General features: G+C 40.6%; 2 protein-coding genes across 2 annotated transcripts in view; one reads left to right on the top strand and one right to left on the bottom strand.

Moving 5' to 3' along the window:
* The window catches only part of CFAP57 (cilia and flagella associated protein 57), a gene marked incomplete at its 3' end in the record, with an annotated part of 68,916 nt that extends 62,185 nt beyond the window's left edge, over positions 1–6,731 (bottom strand). The window contains exons 1-3 of the mRNA XM_081307716.1: positions 6,546–6,731; positions 6,166–6,342; positions 587–903 (exon numbers count right to left, since the gene is read on the bottom strand). Coding sequence (XP_081163842.1) covers positions 587–903; positions 6,166–6,322 — 474 coding nt within the window. The 5' untranslated portion in view covers positions 6,323–6,342; positions 6,546–6,731. The remainder of the gene's footprint in view (positions 1–586; positions 904–6,165; positions 6,343–6,545) is intronic.
* EBNA1BP2 (EBNA1 binding protein 2) lies at positions 6,732–13,534 on the top strand. Its single transcript, XM_081307723.1, has 9 exons — positions 6,732–6,946; positions 7,029–7,112; positions 7,339–7,508; positions 8,149–8,272; positions 9,319–9,408; positions 10,949–11,024; positions 11,279–11,372; positions 13,018–13,180; positions 13,322–13,534. The coding sequence occupies exons 1-9, from the start codon at positions 6,881–6,883 to the stop codon at positions 13,370–13,372; spliced, it is 918 nt and encodes a 305-aa protein (XP_081163849.1). The 5' UTR covers positions 6,732–6,880; the 3' UTR covers positions 13,373–13,534.
* Positions 13,535–19,639: the final 6,105 nt, after the last annotated feature.

Below are 19,639 nucleotides of genomic sequence, written 5' to 3' on the forward strand. Positions count from 1 at the left end.
AAAATTAAAAAAAAAAGATCCTAGACTGAACCAAGATAAAACCTTTGAACTCCCTAAGAGGCAACGAGCTTCCTATGAGTCTTCTTTATTTTTCTCTCAAAGTACAATCAAGAATTGTTACCCATATAACCACAATTTCACTGAAAGCTTCCTAAAATGTACCATTTTGCACTGCATTCTTGAAATCTTCCTGCTGCCTAGGAAAACTGCTGGAAATGACCAAAGGGCTGGGGGAGAGCAAGAAAGTGAGCCTGTTTTAAAAATTCACCTCTGGGCCTAACCTGTAACCAGAAAGCAGTTCTAGGTAGAGGAAAGAAGGCAGGAGCTGGAGTCAGGGAAAATCACCTGTGTGATTTTGGATGAATTATTTAATCTCTTGGAGCCTCAGCTCTCTCATCTGTAAAATGGGAATAATAATTTTGCATTCCTTATATAAAATTTTATATATATATATATATATTCCTTGTGAGACCAAAATTTTAAAATGCATGTAAGAAATATATACTGTGGTGCAAAACAAGGATTCAATAAAAGACTGCTCTTACTATTCTATGAGCTACATGATACCTATTATACTAGGAGGTACCTGGTAGATAGGGTTGTTCTGAGTGTCAGTTCTAATAATGGCCATTACTTTCTGCTTTTCCCACAGCCAATAGACGAGGTTTGATTCTGGAGGTGATGTCTGAGTCAATAGATATTTGGAGTCTGGAGAAAAGGCCATGCTGATAAATTTCTGAACTGGAAAGTCAAAAGTATTAAGGACTTTGCGCTTCCGGCACGGGATGGATGACAGCTCATAAATGGTGATGACAGGTTTCTCCTGCACAATCTCGGAGATGGCGAGGTACCGCCGATTGGGGCTGATGGACAAGGCCAACATGCCCTGACTCTTGTCTGAGCCTGCAAACAGAGGGAAAAGGGGATAGTGAGGGTAGGTTGTGCTTTCACCAAGACTCAAGCAGGCTCAGCAGTGACACTGCTGACAGAGGGGAAAGGTGCACGAACACCTAGTTATCAGTTCCTGGCCATCCCTCCGTACAACTACTCCTGGGGGGTTATGAAAATGATCAGATGGGCACCTCACTGAGGATGAGGTGGAAGAAGTCAAGGAACCCTTCGTGAAGGAAGAGGAGTTGGGATGGAGGATGGGATATGTGGTGGCAAAAGTTGGAGCAACGTTGTGGAGGTGACAAAGAGTAGAGAGCTGTGGGGGAATTGGTAGCAGCAGGTATTGCTGGAGAAATGTATGTGAGTCAGGATGACCAAAGATGGATCCGGAAGAGAGGAACAGGTCCAATCATAGAAGCTTTAGTGCTCTGAGTGGCCAGCACTCAACACTTTTAAAGGCCAGGATATTAACTCAGCCTCTCTTATATTTAGGTGATCTATGTGACATTTTAGTTATGAGATGGATGCAGAAGTCTGCTGAAGTGGTTTTATGATAAAGCTTTATGTTTTCTTGAAGATCAAGGGCAGATGCATTCTATCCCCCTTCTCCTGGAATATAGAGGTAATGTCTCAAAATATAGCAGTTTTCTTGCATTCACGAAGTAATGAGCATGAAAATGAAAGCTGTGGTCCTCTAGAAAGCAGACCCTGAGGCAAAGATTAAAATGTAAATCTTTTTTTTTCAGGAAATTCAATGAGGGCCACATTGCAATTTTCATGGGCCCTAGACACTTTTGTTTACATATGTCCCTTCCTCCATAAAATAGTAATAATATATTTATTTTTCTACACTATTTAAAAAATACATGGAATCACACATTTGATGACTGCATTAATATAAAGATGAATATGATTCAGGCTGGATTCACTCTTATATATTCATTATTGTTATATTTACTTTTTCTTATTTTAAAACAAATTTAAAACATGTTCATGGGCCCCTAAAGGTATTGTGAGCCCTAGGCACTGTGCATAGTGGAAAAGTCTTCTGTGGGTGTGGGGACCTGGGCAGGGAGGATGTGTGAAGCAGGAGAAGAAGCGATAGGAAGTGATGGGCTAGGTCCCCGTCTGATGGACTCCATGCTGGGAGGGTCGCAGCAAGTTGCCCAGCACATGGAACTTTTCTGGAAGAGCTGCAGGCAATAAGGGAAGCTCAGAGAAGAACCAGGTTTTGGGGTCACTGAGAACTTTGCCGATGATTTTGGAATCCACCTGGGAAGCAATGAAAGCCACTGAAAACTTTTAGGAAAGGTCAGACAGGTGTATAAAAAGAGCCTCTGGCAGCCAGATGGAAGGCAGCCCTGGAGGGGATGAGAGTAGCCAGCAGGTTATTTGTAGAAGCGAGAGGTGAGGGTGCAATACACTATAAGGCGGCAGTAGGGGTGAAAGTAATGGGAGGAGGGGAGATTAGAGAAATGCCAATAGGTAGAACCAGTAGGATTTAGTGACTGCTGGAGTGAGGGAGAGAAATGAGAATGAATTCAGGTGACGGGGACGAGTGGGACCCCTGGGATAGAATTTAGACTGAGGGAGTTAGGGGTGACGGTGAAGATTATGCCCCATGACTCGCTTACACAGCCCATTCACATACTTAATATTTATGTGTATTTGCTCCCAGCTCTTTACAATTTTTTTAAGCTTAGACCTTTAATTCATCTTGGACCCATGATGATAAAAAATATGAAGTGAGGATATAAAGTGGTTCCCATTTCTCAAACACCTAGTCAGTTGTCCCAGCACTAATTAATAATGAACGAATATATTAAAGTTATATTTTTACATATATAGCATTGGGGTTCTAGAATATTTACGCTAGGACAACATGACTTTTGTAGTCATATCTTTATCATGAGTTTGAATATCTGGCAGTTTGATCTTTAGGAAATAGCAGGAGAAAAGAAGAAATGAGAATTGGATTTTTGATACAGTGCACAAGGTATATTGTGAGGCATGTGGGTAAAGAAGCCTAAAAGTTAGATATGATTCTAAAGCTCAGGGCAGAGGGTGGGACTAAAAACTCAGATTTGAAGTAAAAGGCCTGGTGAGAAGCTAAAGCTGGGAGCATAAGATTGCCTAGAGAAGATGAAGGAAAACTCACTCCTCCTGGGTTCCCTATTTTAGGTGGTCTTCTAGCTATAGCCCTTACCAGGGGATGGAATCCAGGGACCACCTGGCATTTGCATTGCATTTTCTATATCACGTTCCAGGTACCCAGGACTCTGGAATTCTCTGCCTAAATGGTCCTGAATCTACCAACAAGACCAGCATTGGCTCTTTCCTAGGTCAGTCTCTACCATCAGAGAAGTCCTAAAGATGTTCAAAGGGTGACTGTTTACAGGATATATGGGCAGCATTTAAGTGTACAGCTGAGAGGACCCACACATATGAAGGAGGTCCTGCTGATATAAAATGGAATTCAGAGCAGAAGAGATGTGGTATAGGTAGGAAGTGTGAGAATATGAGCATAATAACTGAAATGATAATCTCAACGGATATACTAAATTGTAGGCTAGATATGGCTGAAAAGAGATTCAATGAAGCCAAGAGATAAATACAAAGAAAAAAGAGTTTAAAAACATGGAGGGTTAGAGTTGAGATGGTCTGGAGTTCTTGGAGATAACAGAATGAAAAAGGTACTATATTCCAAAGTGACAATTGTTAAAAACTCTCTAGAATCACTGCGAGATGCCTACCCTTGGATCCAAGAATCCCTAGGAAGATTAGAAAGGGAAAATAAAACCTACACATATAATAAAAACAGACACAGAAAACTTCTTAAAAGCATCCAGAAAAAACAGACTGATCATCTATAGATAGAAGACCCAATGGCTAATGGCTTAACCACAACAAGAAAACAGAAGTAAAAAACAATGCAGCAAAAACTGCAATGTGCTGACAAAAATTCTATACCTGGCCAAATTCTTTCAAATATGAGGATGAAATTAAAGTAATTTTAAATTAACAAAATCTGGGAGCATCTACCATTAACACATCATCACTAACTGTAGAAGGAAAATGATTGCAACTGGAATATCTGATTTCTAAAGAGTCATGGTGGGGAAAAAAAAGAATCATGGTGGGCAGAATTCAGTAAACTTGAGAGCAATTATAAATAAATGTCTATATAAAACAATGACTGATTTAATATTAGAAATCCATATAATCTTATGGAAATATAGAAAGTGCATGCAATAAAATTCAGTATGTGTTCATTGGGGGGAAAAGCATAGCAATCTAGGAAATTAAAGGATTTTCCTTAACTTGATAAAAGACATTGACAACTGCCTGCAGTAAACATCCTTCTGTGTAACAAATATTGAAATAATTCCTTTTAAGAGTAGAAGCATGACAAGGATGTTCTCTTTCATTGTCCCTATTCAACTTTGTCAGGAGGTGCTTGCCAATACAGTGACACAAGAAAAAGAAATAAAACCATCATTTTTTGTAGATAATATGACACTCTATGTAGAAAACCCCAAAGAATCTACAGATTTGTTATTAGAATTAACAACAGTTGAGCAAATATGTTAGACATAAAAAAGCCAACTATATTTAGTACGGTTTATTCTAACAGAATAATACCTGATGTTTGGTAAATCTGACTTCACTAAAACTAAGAATTTCTGTCCATCAAAAGATAACATGGGGGAGAAAAATTCAAGCTCCAGATTGGAATGATTAGTACATAGACAATCCAAAGCGTGTCATTAAGTCAATAAGGAAGTTACTAAAACAAAACAAAACAAAAACCCCAAGCCCCATGAAGAACAATAGAAAAATGGATTAAAAAGCTTGAATGAGACATATAACACAAGGGTAAGTAGGAGTAGTCTGTAAATATGTGAAAAGATACTAATTTGCATTAATAATAGAGAAAGGCAAACTAAAATCACAATAAAATACCTCTTCTCAAGCATTAGACTAGCAAAAAATGAGAAGTTGAACATGACAAAGGGTTGGTAAAGTTGTGGAAGAATGAGGACCCTTATGCATTGCTGGCACTAAGGGTCCTCATTAATTTTATTCCTGGATATGAGTCCTAGAGAATCTTTGCAAAGTGCAGGAACATGTATGAATGCAAGAATATTTATAGTGGTAACATTTCTAATAGCAAATAGCTGTTATTTCCCCGAATGCCCCTCAAGCCTAGGGTGGGTATATAAATATATATTTAGAGACATTATATTCAGAGATTGGAATACTTGCTACAATAAAATGAACTCAGTTATATGTATCAAGATGCATGAATCTCAAAAGCATGATGTTGAACAAAAGAAGAAAGTTACAGACTACATACATTATGATTCCATTTAAATAAAATTAGAAAATAGCAAAAATAAAAATATATTTTGCATAAAGTCACACATGTATGTAATAAATGCTGTATGGAAAATAATTACAAAATTCAAAATGGGGGTGTGTGGGGATGGGAAAGAAGTACTAGAACTGGCAATGTTCTATATATTATCTTGGATGGTTCATAGATTTTCATATAATAGTAATTCTTTATTACATATATAGAGTATATACTTTTATATGCACATATCATAATAAAGCGTTCAACACAATAAAGAGTGGGGAAAAAGAGTGGATTGAATTGTCATAAATATCACTGACAGAATGAATGAGAACAAAAAATGTAATGTCATACAAATATTTTTTTGTGTGTGACTAAGGGTAAAATTTTCTGTGTCTTCATTGTACCAGGATTTAAAAGGTGTATTGAAGATGGTGTATTTTGGAAAACTTGTGTTTACAACTCCAAAAGGGGGTCTGGTGAGGACAAAGCCAATGACACTGAAGATGCATAAAAAGAGATCTAAAAAATATTGTTTTCCTGAAATTACAATGCAAAAATACTTCAAAATTAATATTAATTTTGTTAAATTTAACTATGGTTTTTTTTTTTTTGTTTCTTGTTTTTTTTTTCTTTTTCTTTTCATTGTTGTTGTTCTTTTTTTGTGCTGCTGAGGATTGAATCCAGGCCTTGTGCATGTGAGGGAAGCACTCTACCAAATGAACTATATCCCCAGCCCAACCGTATCTTTGATTGCTTTATAATAAATAATGCAAGTTGATTTTTAGTTCTTCTAACTTTATAAAACTGTAATATTCCAGTTGTCATAAACTGCCTTTCCAAATGCGGTTTTGAGATTACAGAGTTCTATTTGGCACGAGCTGTTAATGTATACGTCAGGATGTTAAGGATTTTACCTGGAATGAATTTTTGCCACTTCTGATCCACATTGTACTTCACACAATGATTTCCTGAAGGATATATAATAATCTGTTCATCGAAGAAAAAAATATTGTTGGCCACGTGGGCTCGAAGACCAAAAACATGCAGCCACTGAGCTACGACGGTAGACATGGTCCCTTGCCAGAGTTCTGCTAAAGACCAAGCAGCGGGTCAGAGCAGAATAAGTGCATCGCCCCGCCCCACCCAGGACACGCCCCTGGCCCCGCCCCCGAGCCCTCCTCCTCACCTCGGGGCGCCCCCCCCAATCTGTCCGGTCCCCTAGGGCTCTTTCTCCCCTTTCCTTTTCTCCCTTGCACGTTCAGCTCCTCCTGACGACCTCAGGGACCTCTCCCACCTTTCGCTTCGTCACTCAGGCTCAGCAGACCACGCACGTATCCAGAAGTGCTACCCCTAGGGATTCCAAGCAGCCCGGGCACTTCCAAACGTCGCAGCAGTTCCTATGGCAACCACAAACCGGAAGTGTGGCTTGTAGCCGGAAGCGGAAGTCCCGATCGAGGAGCTGAGCACGGTCGGTGAGTTGTTGGTGCTGGTGTGGCTTGGGCGCACGTGGAGCTGCGAGTGTGAGTGGGTGCTGAGCGCAGCATCAGCGGCGACGGTCTCCCCTGCCAGTCCCGCGGGCCTCGGGCTACCCTGCGCTTCCCGGTAGGCGCGGGTCGGGCGTGCGACGAGATGGACACTCCCCCGCTCTCGGGCTCGGACTCGGATTCTGATGATTCTCTTGTCACGGACAGAGAGGTATGTCAGCAGAGCTCGCCGATCGGGGCGCGGAAAGAGGGGCTCTTACTCCTCTGATACTGACCGCCACTGTGTCTTGCAGTTGCAGGATGCGTTTTCCCGCGGACTCCTGAAGCCAGGCCTCAATGTCGTGCTAGAGGGGCCAAAGAAGACTGTGAATGACGTGGTAAGCGCGGGCGCCGGGCAACTGGTACTCGGAAATGGGATGCGCACAAGGCAGTGTTGTGTTTGGAGACTGACTGATTCTTGTCCCAGGAAGATGCAACCTGCCCAAAGCCTAGAGGGTCGATTTTCTGTCTGGGTATTTGGGTGTAGCACTTTTCTTATTGGGTTTGTGCGTGAGAGAGACAAACTCTTGCTTTTCTTATGAGCTCAGTGTCTGAATTTCCTAGAATGGCCTGAAACAGTGTTTGGCTGAATTCAAGCGGGACCTGGAGTGGGTTGAAAGGCTCGATGTGACCCTGGGTCCGGTGCCAGAAATTAGTGACCCTCAGCCTACACCTCAGAACAAAGACCAGAAAGCTGTTAATCCAGAAGATGATTTCCAGCGGGAAATGAGTTTGTATGTTTATTTTCCACTATGGGAGAAGTTGGGGGTCCTTGTGCTAGAGAATAAGGGAGAGAGGGAAGTAGTGAGACTGCACTCTCTGGATCCCCAGGGAGTTAGCACATGTTTGGGAATGGGAAGACTCTTCCCTAGAGGAGGAAGAGCTAAGGGATTCTCCTTGGTTGAGAGAAGAGCTCCCTGGTCTACTAGTCCTGATTTTAAGTCCAATTTATAGATTATTTTGAAATATTCACTTGTAAAGCTTATGTGTGTGCACATGCAGTTAGTTATTAGAACAAACTTTGTTTATGGGAAGGGGGGCTTCCTGACTGTACTTTGTTTAGTAATTATATAAAAATTCATAATTGACGTTAATTTGTGTGTTAATTGGCACCTTTAGAGTGGTCATTCTTTTAAACTGCTAACTTATTTTTAGCAAAATTTCTCTCCTTTAAAATAATGGTGTACAGTGAAATCTTTCTAAGATGCCAAATTAATAAGGTTTCATTCCCACTTTTGTGTGTTTATTCATTTGTTCTTGTTAGTGAAGGTCAGATGTTGAGTGCTTCTCAGCTTGAAAAACTCATGAGAGGCAGTGAGAAGGAATGGAAGCCTTTCTCCCTCATCTCATTTCATGTTTTGCCCGTAATCTCAGCTACCGCCAGGCCCAGGCTGCTGTGCTTGCAGTATTACCCCGCCTCCATCAGCTCAAAGTCCCTACCAAGAGGCCAACCGATTATTTTGCAGAAATGGCTAAGTCCGATCAACAGATGCAAAAGGTAAGAAATGTTTTTGTCTGGAAAGCCAAGGCTTTGTACTGAAGTATATTCAGCTGGCCTATCTCCTGTAGTGTTTTAGAAAGAACTATAAACCCAATATTGCGGAGCTGGTTGTCAAAGACATTTATTATCTCTTTCAGAGATTTTCTACTTTAGATTTATGGTTGTTACCACCCATTAGATAAATATAAGAATGACTTTTTCCTAATTTAAATAACTAAGGAGAAAGGAAGTAGTATAAAAATGGTCCTAAAGTTAAGATGGCTTTCATATTTCCTAGTTGCCATGACACGGTGTACAGAGAACACAGCACAGTTGTTCTGGTGCTTCTATTGCCAGGAAGCAATACTATCACTTGTAAATACATTTTCTTCTTGGGCCCTCACTTTTCTGTAAAATGACAGATTAGTATGTGGCTCAGATACAATAAAATTTAGAGTTAGGTGGCACTTGGTCCTCATTTTAACTTTGAGGGGGAGAGAATTGCCAACACTGAAGCAAGGTTATATTTAAATGGATCCCCTGGGTATCAAGTTAGATGTTAGGGAACTATTGGTGGTACCCAGAGAAGCTAATCTAGAGACCAGCCCAGACATGTCTCTTGTTTATTTGTAGTGATATCTTATCCTTCAACTGAAATGTGTATGTTTGATGGAAGAGGGTGGGTATTAGATATCTGCTGGAGTTTTTTTTTTTTTTTTTTTTTTTTTTTTTTTGTCTGTGTGGCCTGTTAGAGAAGGGCACTGAGGCTGCATGCAGGCTTAACCTTTGTACAGACAGTGGGCATGGGGAGAAATTGGTTTTCTTTCACAGATGACAACTTTTGTGTAATGGAACAAACAGCACACTGGGAGTAGGAAGTCACTTTTAAGCTCTGGCCCCACCACTGATACTTTTGTGTTCTTGGGCAAAGTGCTCAGCCTTTGGGCCTCCTTGTCTTCATATGTGAAACACGGGTCAGAATAGATGATTTATAGGTTCCATGGTATACACTGTTCTCTGCTCTTGTGCACCCTAAGTAGATCTGACAACCTTTTGCATTTTAGATTCGACAGAAGCTGCAGACTAAACAGGCCGCCATGGAGAAGTCTGAAAAAGCTAAACAACTGCGAGCACTTAGGAAATATGGAAAGAAGGTGAGAAAGAAAATGTGTAAGGAATAGAACAAGACCATATTGTATGTGAAATCAGATTGCCAGGGTCTGATTTGGTTCCAGGCCTTAAGGGTGTTTGATCATGTGTTATCTCACAGTGGATTATGTGCAGTGCCAGGACTAGGGTGGTAAGGGCAAGTGAGCTGACAGCTTCTCTGGGCTTTGATCTTCATATCTGAATAGTAATGGGTTGAGTCCAAATCGGTGGTTTCCATACCTGATCTCTCAGCAAAATTACTAGGTGAAAATTTTTGAAACATTTCCATGCTTCAGAGTTTCTGGGAATCTGTATACTTTCTCCCATGCCCCCCAAAAGCTTCTCAGGTGCTTTTGATATGCATCTTGGATGGAACTCACTGACCTTGATTTTCCTGGTCTGAGGGAAAAAAATGGTACACATGTTTTTGACTATGATTATCTGAGTTCTAATGTAAAACAAGATTAGGCTTTCTGTGAAACTGTTCTTTACTTCCTCTTTATTGTATAGTCATGTAAGAAAGATGACAGGTATTATAGTTGTGGGAAGGAATGAGTGAGGAGGATTCACATAGGAGTTAAGGCTTTGTCACAGTATTTTGGACATAACCCTTGTGATCTGGGCATGGAGCCACTTGGGGTAATTTTCGGATAAATCCTCAGCAGAGGAAGAGGAGACTAACATCCTGTCCTCTGCTAAAGATCAGCTGTGGATTTAGTGTTTCTTTGATCTGGAGGTGGGTGGTTAACATTATCTCAAACATACTGGCAATGGCTTTGTTGAAAGCAAAGCTCAGCTCATCTCACTTTCTAATTTGAGGATACCGGTGCGCAGTGGTTCCCAATGTGAGGTGATTTTGCTTCCAGGGAACATTTGTCACTGTATACACACATCTTTTGGTTGTCATATCTTGGAGTGAAGGGTGCTGCTGGCATCCAGTGGGTAAAAGGCAGGGATGTTGTTAAACATTCTGCGATTCACAGGACAGCCCCTGTGCCAAACAAAGAGTTACCCTGTCTAGAATGTCAGTAGTATTGAGATATAGAAGCCCTGCCTTAAAGTATATTGTCTCCTTTTGTCTTTAAAGCTTTTTTCTTTCTTGTTTTCTGGGGAGTTTTTTTTTTCTCCCTTCTCTTTTTCTTTTAGTGCTTTCATGTCTAGTAACAGTGGGTTGGATATTTAATCTTCCCAAGTATGACCAATGAGAAAAATTGACTGTAGACCTAAACACGATCTGCAGGATTGTGTGAAGAGGTAAGAGTACAGACAGTGGAGTCAGGCTGCTGGCTTGTGCATCTCTGCTCTGCACATTCTTGCTATGTAACTTGAACAAGTACACCTTCTGTGTTTCAGTTTAATAGATAATAAGAATTTAAAGGTGAACTGAGAATATATAGAGAGCCCTTAGCACATAGATGTAAATGTTAAATGGTAGTGATATTAATCACAGCATGTGGTTGTGTGTTTTCTTATCACATTGAGAGAATGTGGACACTTGGAGTAATGATTTGAATGGGTGTAACTGTCCTTGTTTCCATATCACAGGTGCAAACGGAAGTTCTTCAGAAGAGGCAGCAGGAGAAAAAGCATATGATGAATGCCATTAAGAAATATCAGAAAGGTCAGTCAAATATCTCTCTGCCAAGGATGTAGGAGAATGGGGATAGAGCATTCCTGAGAGGTAATTTGAACATGGAGTGCTTTGAGTCTTCTTGATTGATGGGTAACAGTTGGACCTAAGTTCTGGGAATGGTATGGAGAGCAAGATGTGCTTCTTAAAATCAGTTTAGAAAATAACACCCTTATTTTGAGTTTTAAACCTTTCTTCTTTCTTAAAACATAATGGTGCTGATCAAAGTGCTTCTTCACTCATAGGCTTCTCTGATAAACTGGATTTCCTTGAGGGTGATCAGAAATCTGTCCCACAGGGCACAAAGGCAGCAGCTAAAGCCCAGCAGATGAAGAAAGGGTAAGAGGTTTTTGGTTTGTTCTGTGATGTGTAGTGGGTGGGAGGACCTTCACAGGAGTGGCCTCTGAGTTGAGAGAATGCAGCTGCAGATTAGATCCAACAATTATAGCACCATGTGATGGGTCTTTTTAGCTATATCAGCCTTTGAAGATGAAAATAAGGTACTTGGCTTATGTTAAGTGAACGCTGAAGCATCGTGTGGTTCCCCATCACACAATGTGTTAGTTAAAAGCACACATCTAGGGGTCAGATCTGGATTCTGCTGCTCATTAGGAGGGTAGCTTTGAGGAAGTCACTTGTTAATTGCCCATTTACTATAATGAAGAAAGGTGTGAGGTTATTGTACTGTGAATATTAAAGGGGAGAATGTTGGCTATTATTCTTCTTAGTCCACCTTTCTGTATACCTGCATACCAGGCCTGATGGGGGAATGATAATTTCCATAAAATACAACAAAAACTATGATAAAGACATTTAGGGAATAGTTTAGAAGCACATTTTAGAAGTTTCTTACATAGCCTGGGCGTGGCTGCCCGGAGAAGGATCCCATCTGAGCCTAGTGTGAGGAGTAAGAATTGACCAGGAGAGTAGGAGAGAGAGAGGAAGGAGAAGGAACTCCAGCGAACAGAGGCATAGAGTCTTGAGACAGCAGGTTGTGGATGAGGAACAGCCAGCATCTGGCCCCACTGGGAATGCAGTGGGAGGTGAGGAGTGGGGAGACGGGCTGGGCTGGGCTGGGCTGGGCTGAGCTGAGCTGTTATTCACTGTAGAGGAGCTTGGGCTTCATCCAGGAGGCAGTGGGGAGACACTCAGAGGCTTTACTGAGAATGATGAGCAGATCATACTCATGTTTGAAAAGATTACAGTGGCATTTGGGTCAGTGATGCACTTGAGGGAAGTGGAGACATGATTAGGTGTCTATTTCAAAAGTCCAAATGCACAGTTAATAATGCTGTACACATGCAGAGGATAGTGAGGAGAAAACATGTTGAAGAAGCATCTAAGAAGTCACACCAGCATGACTTAGTAACTGAAGTGGGTATTAAGAGTGAGTGTAGAGCCGGGCACAGTGGCACATGCCTGTAATCCCAGTGGTTTGGGAGGCTGAGGCAGGAGGATTGTGAGTTCAAAGCCAGCCTCAGCAAAAGCAAGGCTCTAAGCAACTCAATGAGACCCTGTCTCTAAATAAAGTACAAAATAGGGTTGAGAGTGTGGCTCAGTGGTTGAGTTCAATCCCTGGTACCCTAAAAAAAAAAAAGAGAGAGAGTGAGTGTCCGCTGCCTGGGTGCCTGGGCAGATGGTAGGAGCTCTAGCCCCAAGGTGGAGCATTTACATAGGAAGTCTAGGAAGGGAGATGACATATGATTTTGAATAGGCTGAATTTGATGACTTTAAAATTTATTACATTTGGATTTTGACTGCATCTTATATCTTTTTTTTTTTTTTTTTTGGTCTTCCTGCTCTGGGGGTTAAAACCATAAATAGATGAGGTAATTTATAAAAATGCAGGGCCAAGGATGGAGTTGTGGTGATAGTAGTGCCTGCAGAGCTGTACAGAAAGGAACTGGAGAGTATCATATCATCAGGCCATAAGGTCATCAGGGGTTACAGTGCTGCAGTGACCTGTAGGACCCCCTTTCTCCAGGCCCAGTGCCAAGCGACGATACAAAAACCAGAAGTTTGGTTTTGGTGGAAAGAAGAAAGGCTCCAAGTGGAACACTCGTGAGAGCCATGATGATGTATCCAGCTTCCGGGCCAAGACAGCCCATGCCAAGGGCACCAAGAGGCCTGGAAAGAAAGGAGCAAATGTAAGTGGTGGGGGTATGCAAATCAGGGTAGGCTCCATCTCCTCTCCCCGTAAACCCACTTTCCTCATCTGCCTCTTCTCACCCTGGGGCAGAAGTTCAAGTGCTGTGTTGACCAGATGTGATTTTTTTGTGTGTGTGTAGAAGAGACCTGGAAAACGAACGAGAGAGAAGATGAAGAGCAGAACCCGCTGAACAGCCTCTTTATACAAAGAACAAAGCAAAAGGCATGAAGCCTTGGAATTTCAAAGTACATTGGTTTCTTTTTGTTTAAAAAAAAAAATATCAATGAAATGTATACTCTTGGACTGAAAGATTTGGAAGTGACTTTGCATATTAAATAATATTCCTGTTTATTAATAATTTAGACTTTGAGCCTTTTTATTACTATAGGTGAAGATTTAAACTCTGCCTCTCTCATTTTCTCTTTCCAGTCCTTCCAAATAATTATATCACAATCACTGGTTGTAAAGGGAGATGCGTTGTGATCACATTCCTGTTTTGGTTGTTCCTTGGTTATTGATCACCTAGACATTTTTCTCCTGCCTAATTTTCCTTCTGTGTCCTTAGTTCTGTCCAGATGCTTTACCATTTTATCCACCTTCTGCTGCAGGTCTGTCACTTTGTCTCTAAGATCTAAGTTGGCTCCACTACTTCTCAGATCCCACAGTTTCTTAGCTTACACCTCTTTTCATTCTGTATCATTTTCTGGTATCTTCTTAAGAAAAGGAGTATAAGAGGTAAACTTTATCTCCCCATGTTTCTGAATTACTTCTAATTTAGCTGGTAACACTTCTCACTTAAAGTGTTGAAGATCCTCTTTGGATCTGGCGTCTCTTATTCTCACTTCCCTCTGGAAGGTTTTCTTCTCCCTGAAAATATGAAATTTTATGGTAACATGTCTTGCTGTGGGCATATTTTTGTTCTTTGATTAGAGTGTTTAGAATGATTCATATTTTTCCATTCTGCGAAATCCTACTAGGTAACGTCTCTTCTCAAGTAGATGGCCATTTTTCTTTGTTCTGATTCTGGAATTTGTTAGTCAAATGTTGAACCTCTTCTAATTACTTGTAGGTTTGCATTTTGGGTCTAATTTGAAACATTTCTTTCTTTTTGTCTCATCATTTTATTGAATATTTATTTTAGCTTTCCTTTTGCCCCTGAAGGGTTATTCTCCAATTGATTCTTTTTATATAATTTTACATTTCTATAGTTGGAGTACCTTATCATATCATAAATTATAGGTCAAGTTTTTTTAAAATTTTTTTGTAGTTGTAGATGGATGGGATGCCTTTGTTTATTTTTATATGGTGCTGAGGATCAAATCCAGTGCCTCACACATGCTAGGCCAGCGCTCTGCCACTGAACTATAGCCCCAACCCTGGTTCAAGTTTTTTATACAAGTTTTCTTTTGTTCCTTCATTCTATTTCCTTAACCCCCACTTGTGCATTTTGCTTTTCCTTTTTCTTTTTTTAAAAAATTCAATTGTACTTTTATGAGTACCATGGTGTTGCAGTACATGTATACATGATGTACTGATCAAACCAGAGCAGTTCATGATTTTAATCTCATTATTACATTGTGTATTTGGAGCCTTCAAAGCCCTTCCTAGTTAATCATAAAATAGGTAAGAGGTTATTGTGAACTATAGTCACTACCCAGTGCTGTAGAACACTAGAAATTACTTCTCTCTGCTGTGTTTTTGGTACCATTATTTAACTTCCCTCCAATCTTTGCAGCATGTAGTAATCACTGTTTTATATTTATTTTGATTTTTTATTTTGTATTCACATATGAGAGAACATTCTGTATTTGTCTTCTCTCTTTTGCATGTTGAGCAATAGTGTTATAGAAACTAAAAACTTGGACTATTGGGTTTTGTTGCTTACTTCCTATTTGACCTTTGTCATGTTATCTGACAAAATGTACACAGTATAGTAACTACCTCTTTGGATTTCTGTCAGTGTTAATATATGTAAAACACCTAGAACATTGTATACCGTATAATTAAGTAATAATCTTGATAATCCACTCCTTCCATGCCCAATAATCCTGTTTCCCTTGTTTAGGGTTATTTTCTTGGTGTGGTTTATTAGTTCATTTTGTTGCTATAGCAAAATAACTGAGGCTGGGTTCTTTATAAAGAATAAAAGGTTTACTCAGTTGGATTTAAAGACTGAAAAGTCCAAGACTGGGCAATGACCTTATCTGTACAACCTATGTGGAGGGCCTCAGCTTGTGGAATCATGGTGAGAACGTGTGTGGAAGCGATCACATAACATGACACTAGCCTCAGAAATTCAGGTACTATTTTGCTCTTTTATAACAAGTTAGTTCTGAGAACTCCTTCAGAACTCCCTTGAGAGGGAAGTACTCTACCGAATCCCCTTGCACTGGGTCCCACTTCAAAGGGATCACCATCTTTTTATACTGCCAGAATGGGGACCACCCTCTAGCACATAATCATTTGGGGGACAAATCACATCCAAATTAGAGCAGGTAGCTTTCCTTGCTGTCTGATGAGCCTTGGTTGTCTGGATTTGGGAGATGGTCCAATGTTGACTGGAAGCTATGCAGAAGCTGTATGTAGGTGGGCAGGCCAATTTAGGTGCTGGCCTTACTTTGGGTGGTAAGCTCTTTTACCTGTCTATACCTGTTAGGAAGTCATACTTTATTTTTATGGAAACTAGAAATATCTGAGAAGTATATTCTTGAGCACATTTTAAAAATATTTTGTGATACCGTCACTGGTACAAAGAACAGTTCTATTTTCATACAATATTGAGTTTCTAGAGCAAAATTAATTTAGTTTTCATAAGCTAATTTCAGCTAGCAAAATTCTGATCACACAGCTCATGTTTTCAGAAGACAAAAGGGAAAAGGGTTAATGTAGAGTAAATTCAAATAGGGAGCCTCAGAAGCAGGTAGACACTTTGAATTATGTGTGGACCCTTACCAGTATGTACTGGTAAGACCAAAAGTAAGTTATTAGTGCTAAGTAGTTTTAAAGGGCTTGAAAACTATTTCCCTGCCTTTTGTCCTTCCTTCCTTTTTTCCTTTTTGCCTTTTTAATTTTACAAATGGAATCCCTTGCATTAGTCTCAGAACTGTCCTCTAGAACTCATTGGCACCAGTTCTATATCTTTCCTGCCCTTGGAGTAAAGCATGACCAGGATGCAGGCAATATTATCCCTTTGTATTTCTTACTTTAAAGTACAGTCCCATGCATTGAGAGAGAGCAGTCCCTAATGCTGAGTACAGGCAGTTCTTTTCATGATTTAATATCCATGGATTGCAGTTATCCAGGTGCTGTTTAATATCAGCAGTATCTCAATAAGACTGCTTTTCATTTACCAAAGTGTATCAACTGAGTAGTGAGTGGCCTAAGGTAGAGACAATCTCTGCTGGCTCTTCAGTGTACAAATCACTACATAAATAACTGATGCACAATAATCAGTGGTTATTCATCATTTCTTTCGAAGTCCATCTGTGATTGGCCACTATGCATCTGTTATTTATTTCATAGACACATGGAGAACAATGTGTATAATTGTGTTTTCTCCTTGTCTCAGCAGTGAACCCACACATTTTAAAGGAGCAGATGATGGAAAGAGAATTGATTAGCAAAGATGAAGGTGCAGTTGGGCTGGGTTTGTGGCTCAGAGGTAGAGCGCCCGCCTAGCATGTGTGAGGTGCTGGGTTTGATCCTCAGCACCACATAAAGTGAAATAAAGACATAGTGTCCACTTATGATTAATAAATAAATAAATAAATAATAAGTAAATAAAAATTAAAAAAAAGATGAATGTACAGTCAAGAAATAAAAAATGATCAGGCTTGAAGTGAAATCTGAAAATAACACCACTGCAGTTACCGAAGCAGCAGCTGATACACCAGTGTTGTTCTGCTCTTCTGGAGACTAGATATGCAGCTTGAGAAACTTAGGGAAAGCAATCTACTGATATAAATGGGGAAAGATGAAAAGGGGGAAGGTGTTCCCCAAGAGGTGACACTGGCAAAAGCAACTTTTTTTGGCGGGAGTACTGTGGATGGAATTCAGGGGCACTTGACCACTGAGCCACATCCTCAGCCCTATTTTGCATTTTATTTAGAGACAGAGTCTCACTGAGTTGCTTAGCAACTTGCTTTTTGCCGAGGCTGGCCCAGCCTCTCAAGCTGCTGGGATTACAGGTGTGCTTCACTGTGCCTGGCCAAAAGCAACTCTAGGAGACAGCATTTCATTCCATGGAAAGCACAAGTGATAAGATGTTGGTACTTAGAAAGGACTAAGATGATTTGCCAAGGCTCAGAAAACATGCTTGGCTGAGGGGTGGAGTTCAGAACTAGAGCTCAAGTTTAGTGTGTGTGAGGCTCTGGGTTCAGTTCCTTGCAGAGTTCCAGGAAAAAAAAGATGCTGGGTCTGTATCTAAATTGACTCATAAAGAAAAAAGACAAGGCTCCTCTCCTTTTTAAAAAATTCACCATGTTTCTATTTTAAATTACAGCTTATATATATATATATATATATATATATATATATATATATATATATATATATATCACTGTTACTATTTTTTTCTTATATTTAATAGTAAGAGTATTTAAACTTTGAAAAATCTTTTAAAGGCCACAGAACAATTTAATTTTTTTCTCCAATGCAGAGAGCCCCATTTTGGGGATTCGTCAAGCCTTTTTGAACCTCAAACACCACTCTGAAACTCCAGCTGAATAGCCTCTTGTAGTTCCACAACATCTGGATCCAATTGGATTTTGGGGGGCATATTCTTTTTTTAAAAAAATTATTTTTTAGTTGTAGATGGACACAATAACTTTATTTACTTATCTTTATGTCATGCTGAAGATTGAACCCAGTGCCTCACCTGTATTAGGCAAGTGCTCTACCACTGAGCCACAACCCCAGCTCCTGGTGGGGTGTGTGTGTGTGTGCATTTTCTTACTACGCCACTAGCCACATATGATGGCATTATTCTTAAGTTCACAATGATGACAAGGTGTGCAGGCCCCTTGTAAGTAGGACAAAAATCAGCCTAGTCTGCAAGGCCCACAAGAAGCTGAGGAAGGCAGCCTGGGCTGGGCCAGCTTCACTTGTCCTGAAGCACACTGAGTTGCCAGGAGGTGCCCTCCGAGGTCAGTGAAGCAACATTTCCACATGCACTTTGCATCCATTGGAGCCAGGCCTCTTTTTAAAGAAAAGAGAAGTGTTAAGTAACATGTGCTCTCTAATTTATTTTCAAGTTGCCCAATTATCTAATGTGGAAATTCCTTTGTTCCCACGGCCTTCCTTTTTCACATCCCTCCTTCCTTGGCAAAGATTCTGTCATTTACCAAACTCTAACTAGCCTGTATTCATCTGTGCATCATCCAATTTTAGCAAAAATCTTGCTAAGTCAGTTTAACTAGAACTCCCCACCCTTGGGATATCTGATCACCCTTGGCATTTAAGTTCCTTGTTCTCCACCATCTCATAGATGATGTCTGATTTCTCAGGCTGCCTTCATCAAGAATCCTGTTAGGTTAGTTTAGCCACATTCCCTCTGTACCCCTGATGTTTCCTTCGAGTAATTTTCCATCTATTGACCTCACACCTTGATTCTTGGCTTCAAATTCCAACTTGTCCATGCTGTACTCAGAGTTGAATCCAATCTCCCTTATAGCAGAATCCCATTTCGTTGCCTATTCCTATGGCAATAGTAGCCTCCCTTGAAGAAAGTCTTCCTTCTGGTCTTTAAAAGTCACTGAACAATTGATTCATTATGCATATTCAAGAAATGTCTTTGAATTTTTTCTTTAACGCCTTCTCTTACTCAGTAAAATTTGACTTTCTACCCTTCTTTTTCCCTTTGGTGTCATCTCTTCTTCAGCCTCTAGCCATATCTTTCCCTTCTATACTCACCCCTTCTTTGTATAAGTGGTGGGGGCTCCCACAGGAACCTTCTGCCTAAATCCTGCAATTTCCTGTCTCAGAGGCGACGCCCCATGTCTGAAGAGGAGCTGGTGCAAATGAGCAGCTCTATTACTGCCCTGCTCAGTGGTTCAACCTGGACTAAAGGAGCTTTGAATTAAAATCTCCATGAAGCAGGCTGTTGCAGAGCCACATGCCCCAGGCTAAAGGTGAGTAAGGGAAGACAAGGCCAGGCCCCTGGAGTGGGAGCTGGAGAAGTGCAGGGTGCAGAGAGCTCCTGGGAAGGAAGCACACCCTGGAATCACTCAATGGATAAAGATACCTGGGGTGAAGCCAAGGAAACAGGAGCAGCATCCAATGGGTCTGAGGTTGGCCTCGTACCCTCCTTTCTGTTCTTCCTGGTTTGCATCAGAGTAGCCTGCCCATGTGTATTGGGCATGGGTGGACCAGGCCTGGTTCTGGGCCCACCAAAACCACCACCTCTTTTGCTACTTATATATCCAAATAAGAGAGTTGCTGTAATGTCTCCATTCCATGA

The sequence above is a fragment of the Spermophilus citellus genome, assembly GCF_964194105.1.
Source record: "Spermophilus citellus genome assembly, chromosome: 9".
Lineage (NCBI taxonomy): Eukaryota > Metazoa > Chordata > Mammalia > Rodentia > Sciuridae > Spermophilus > Spermophilus citellus.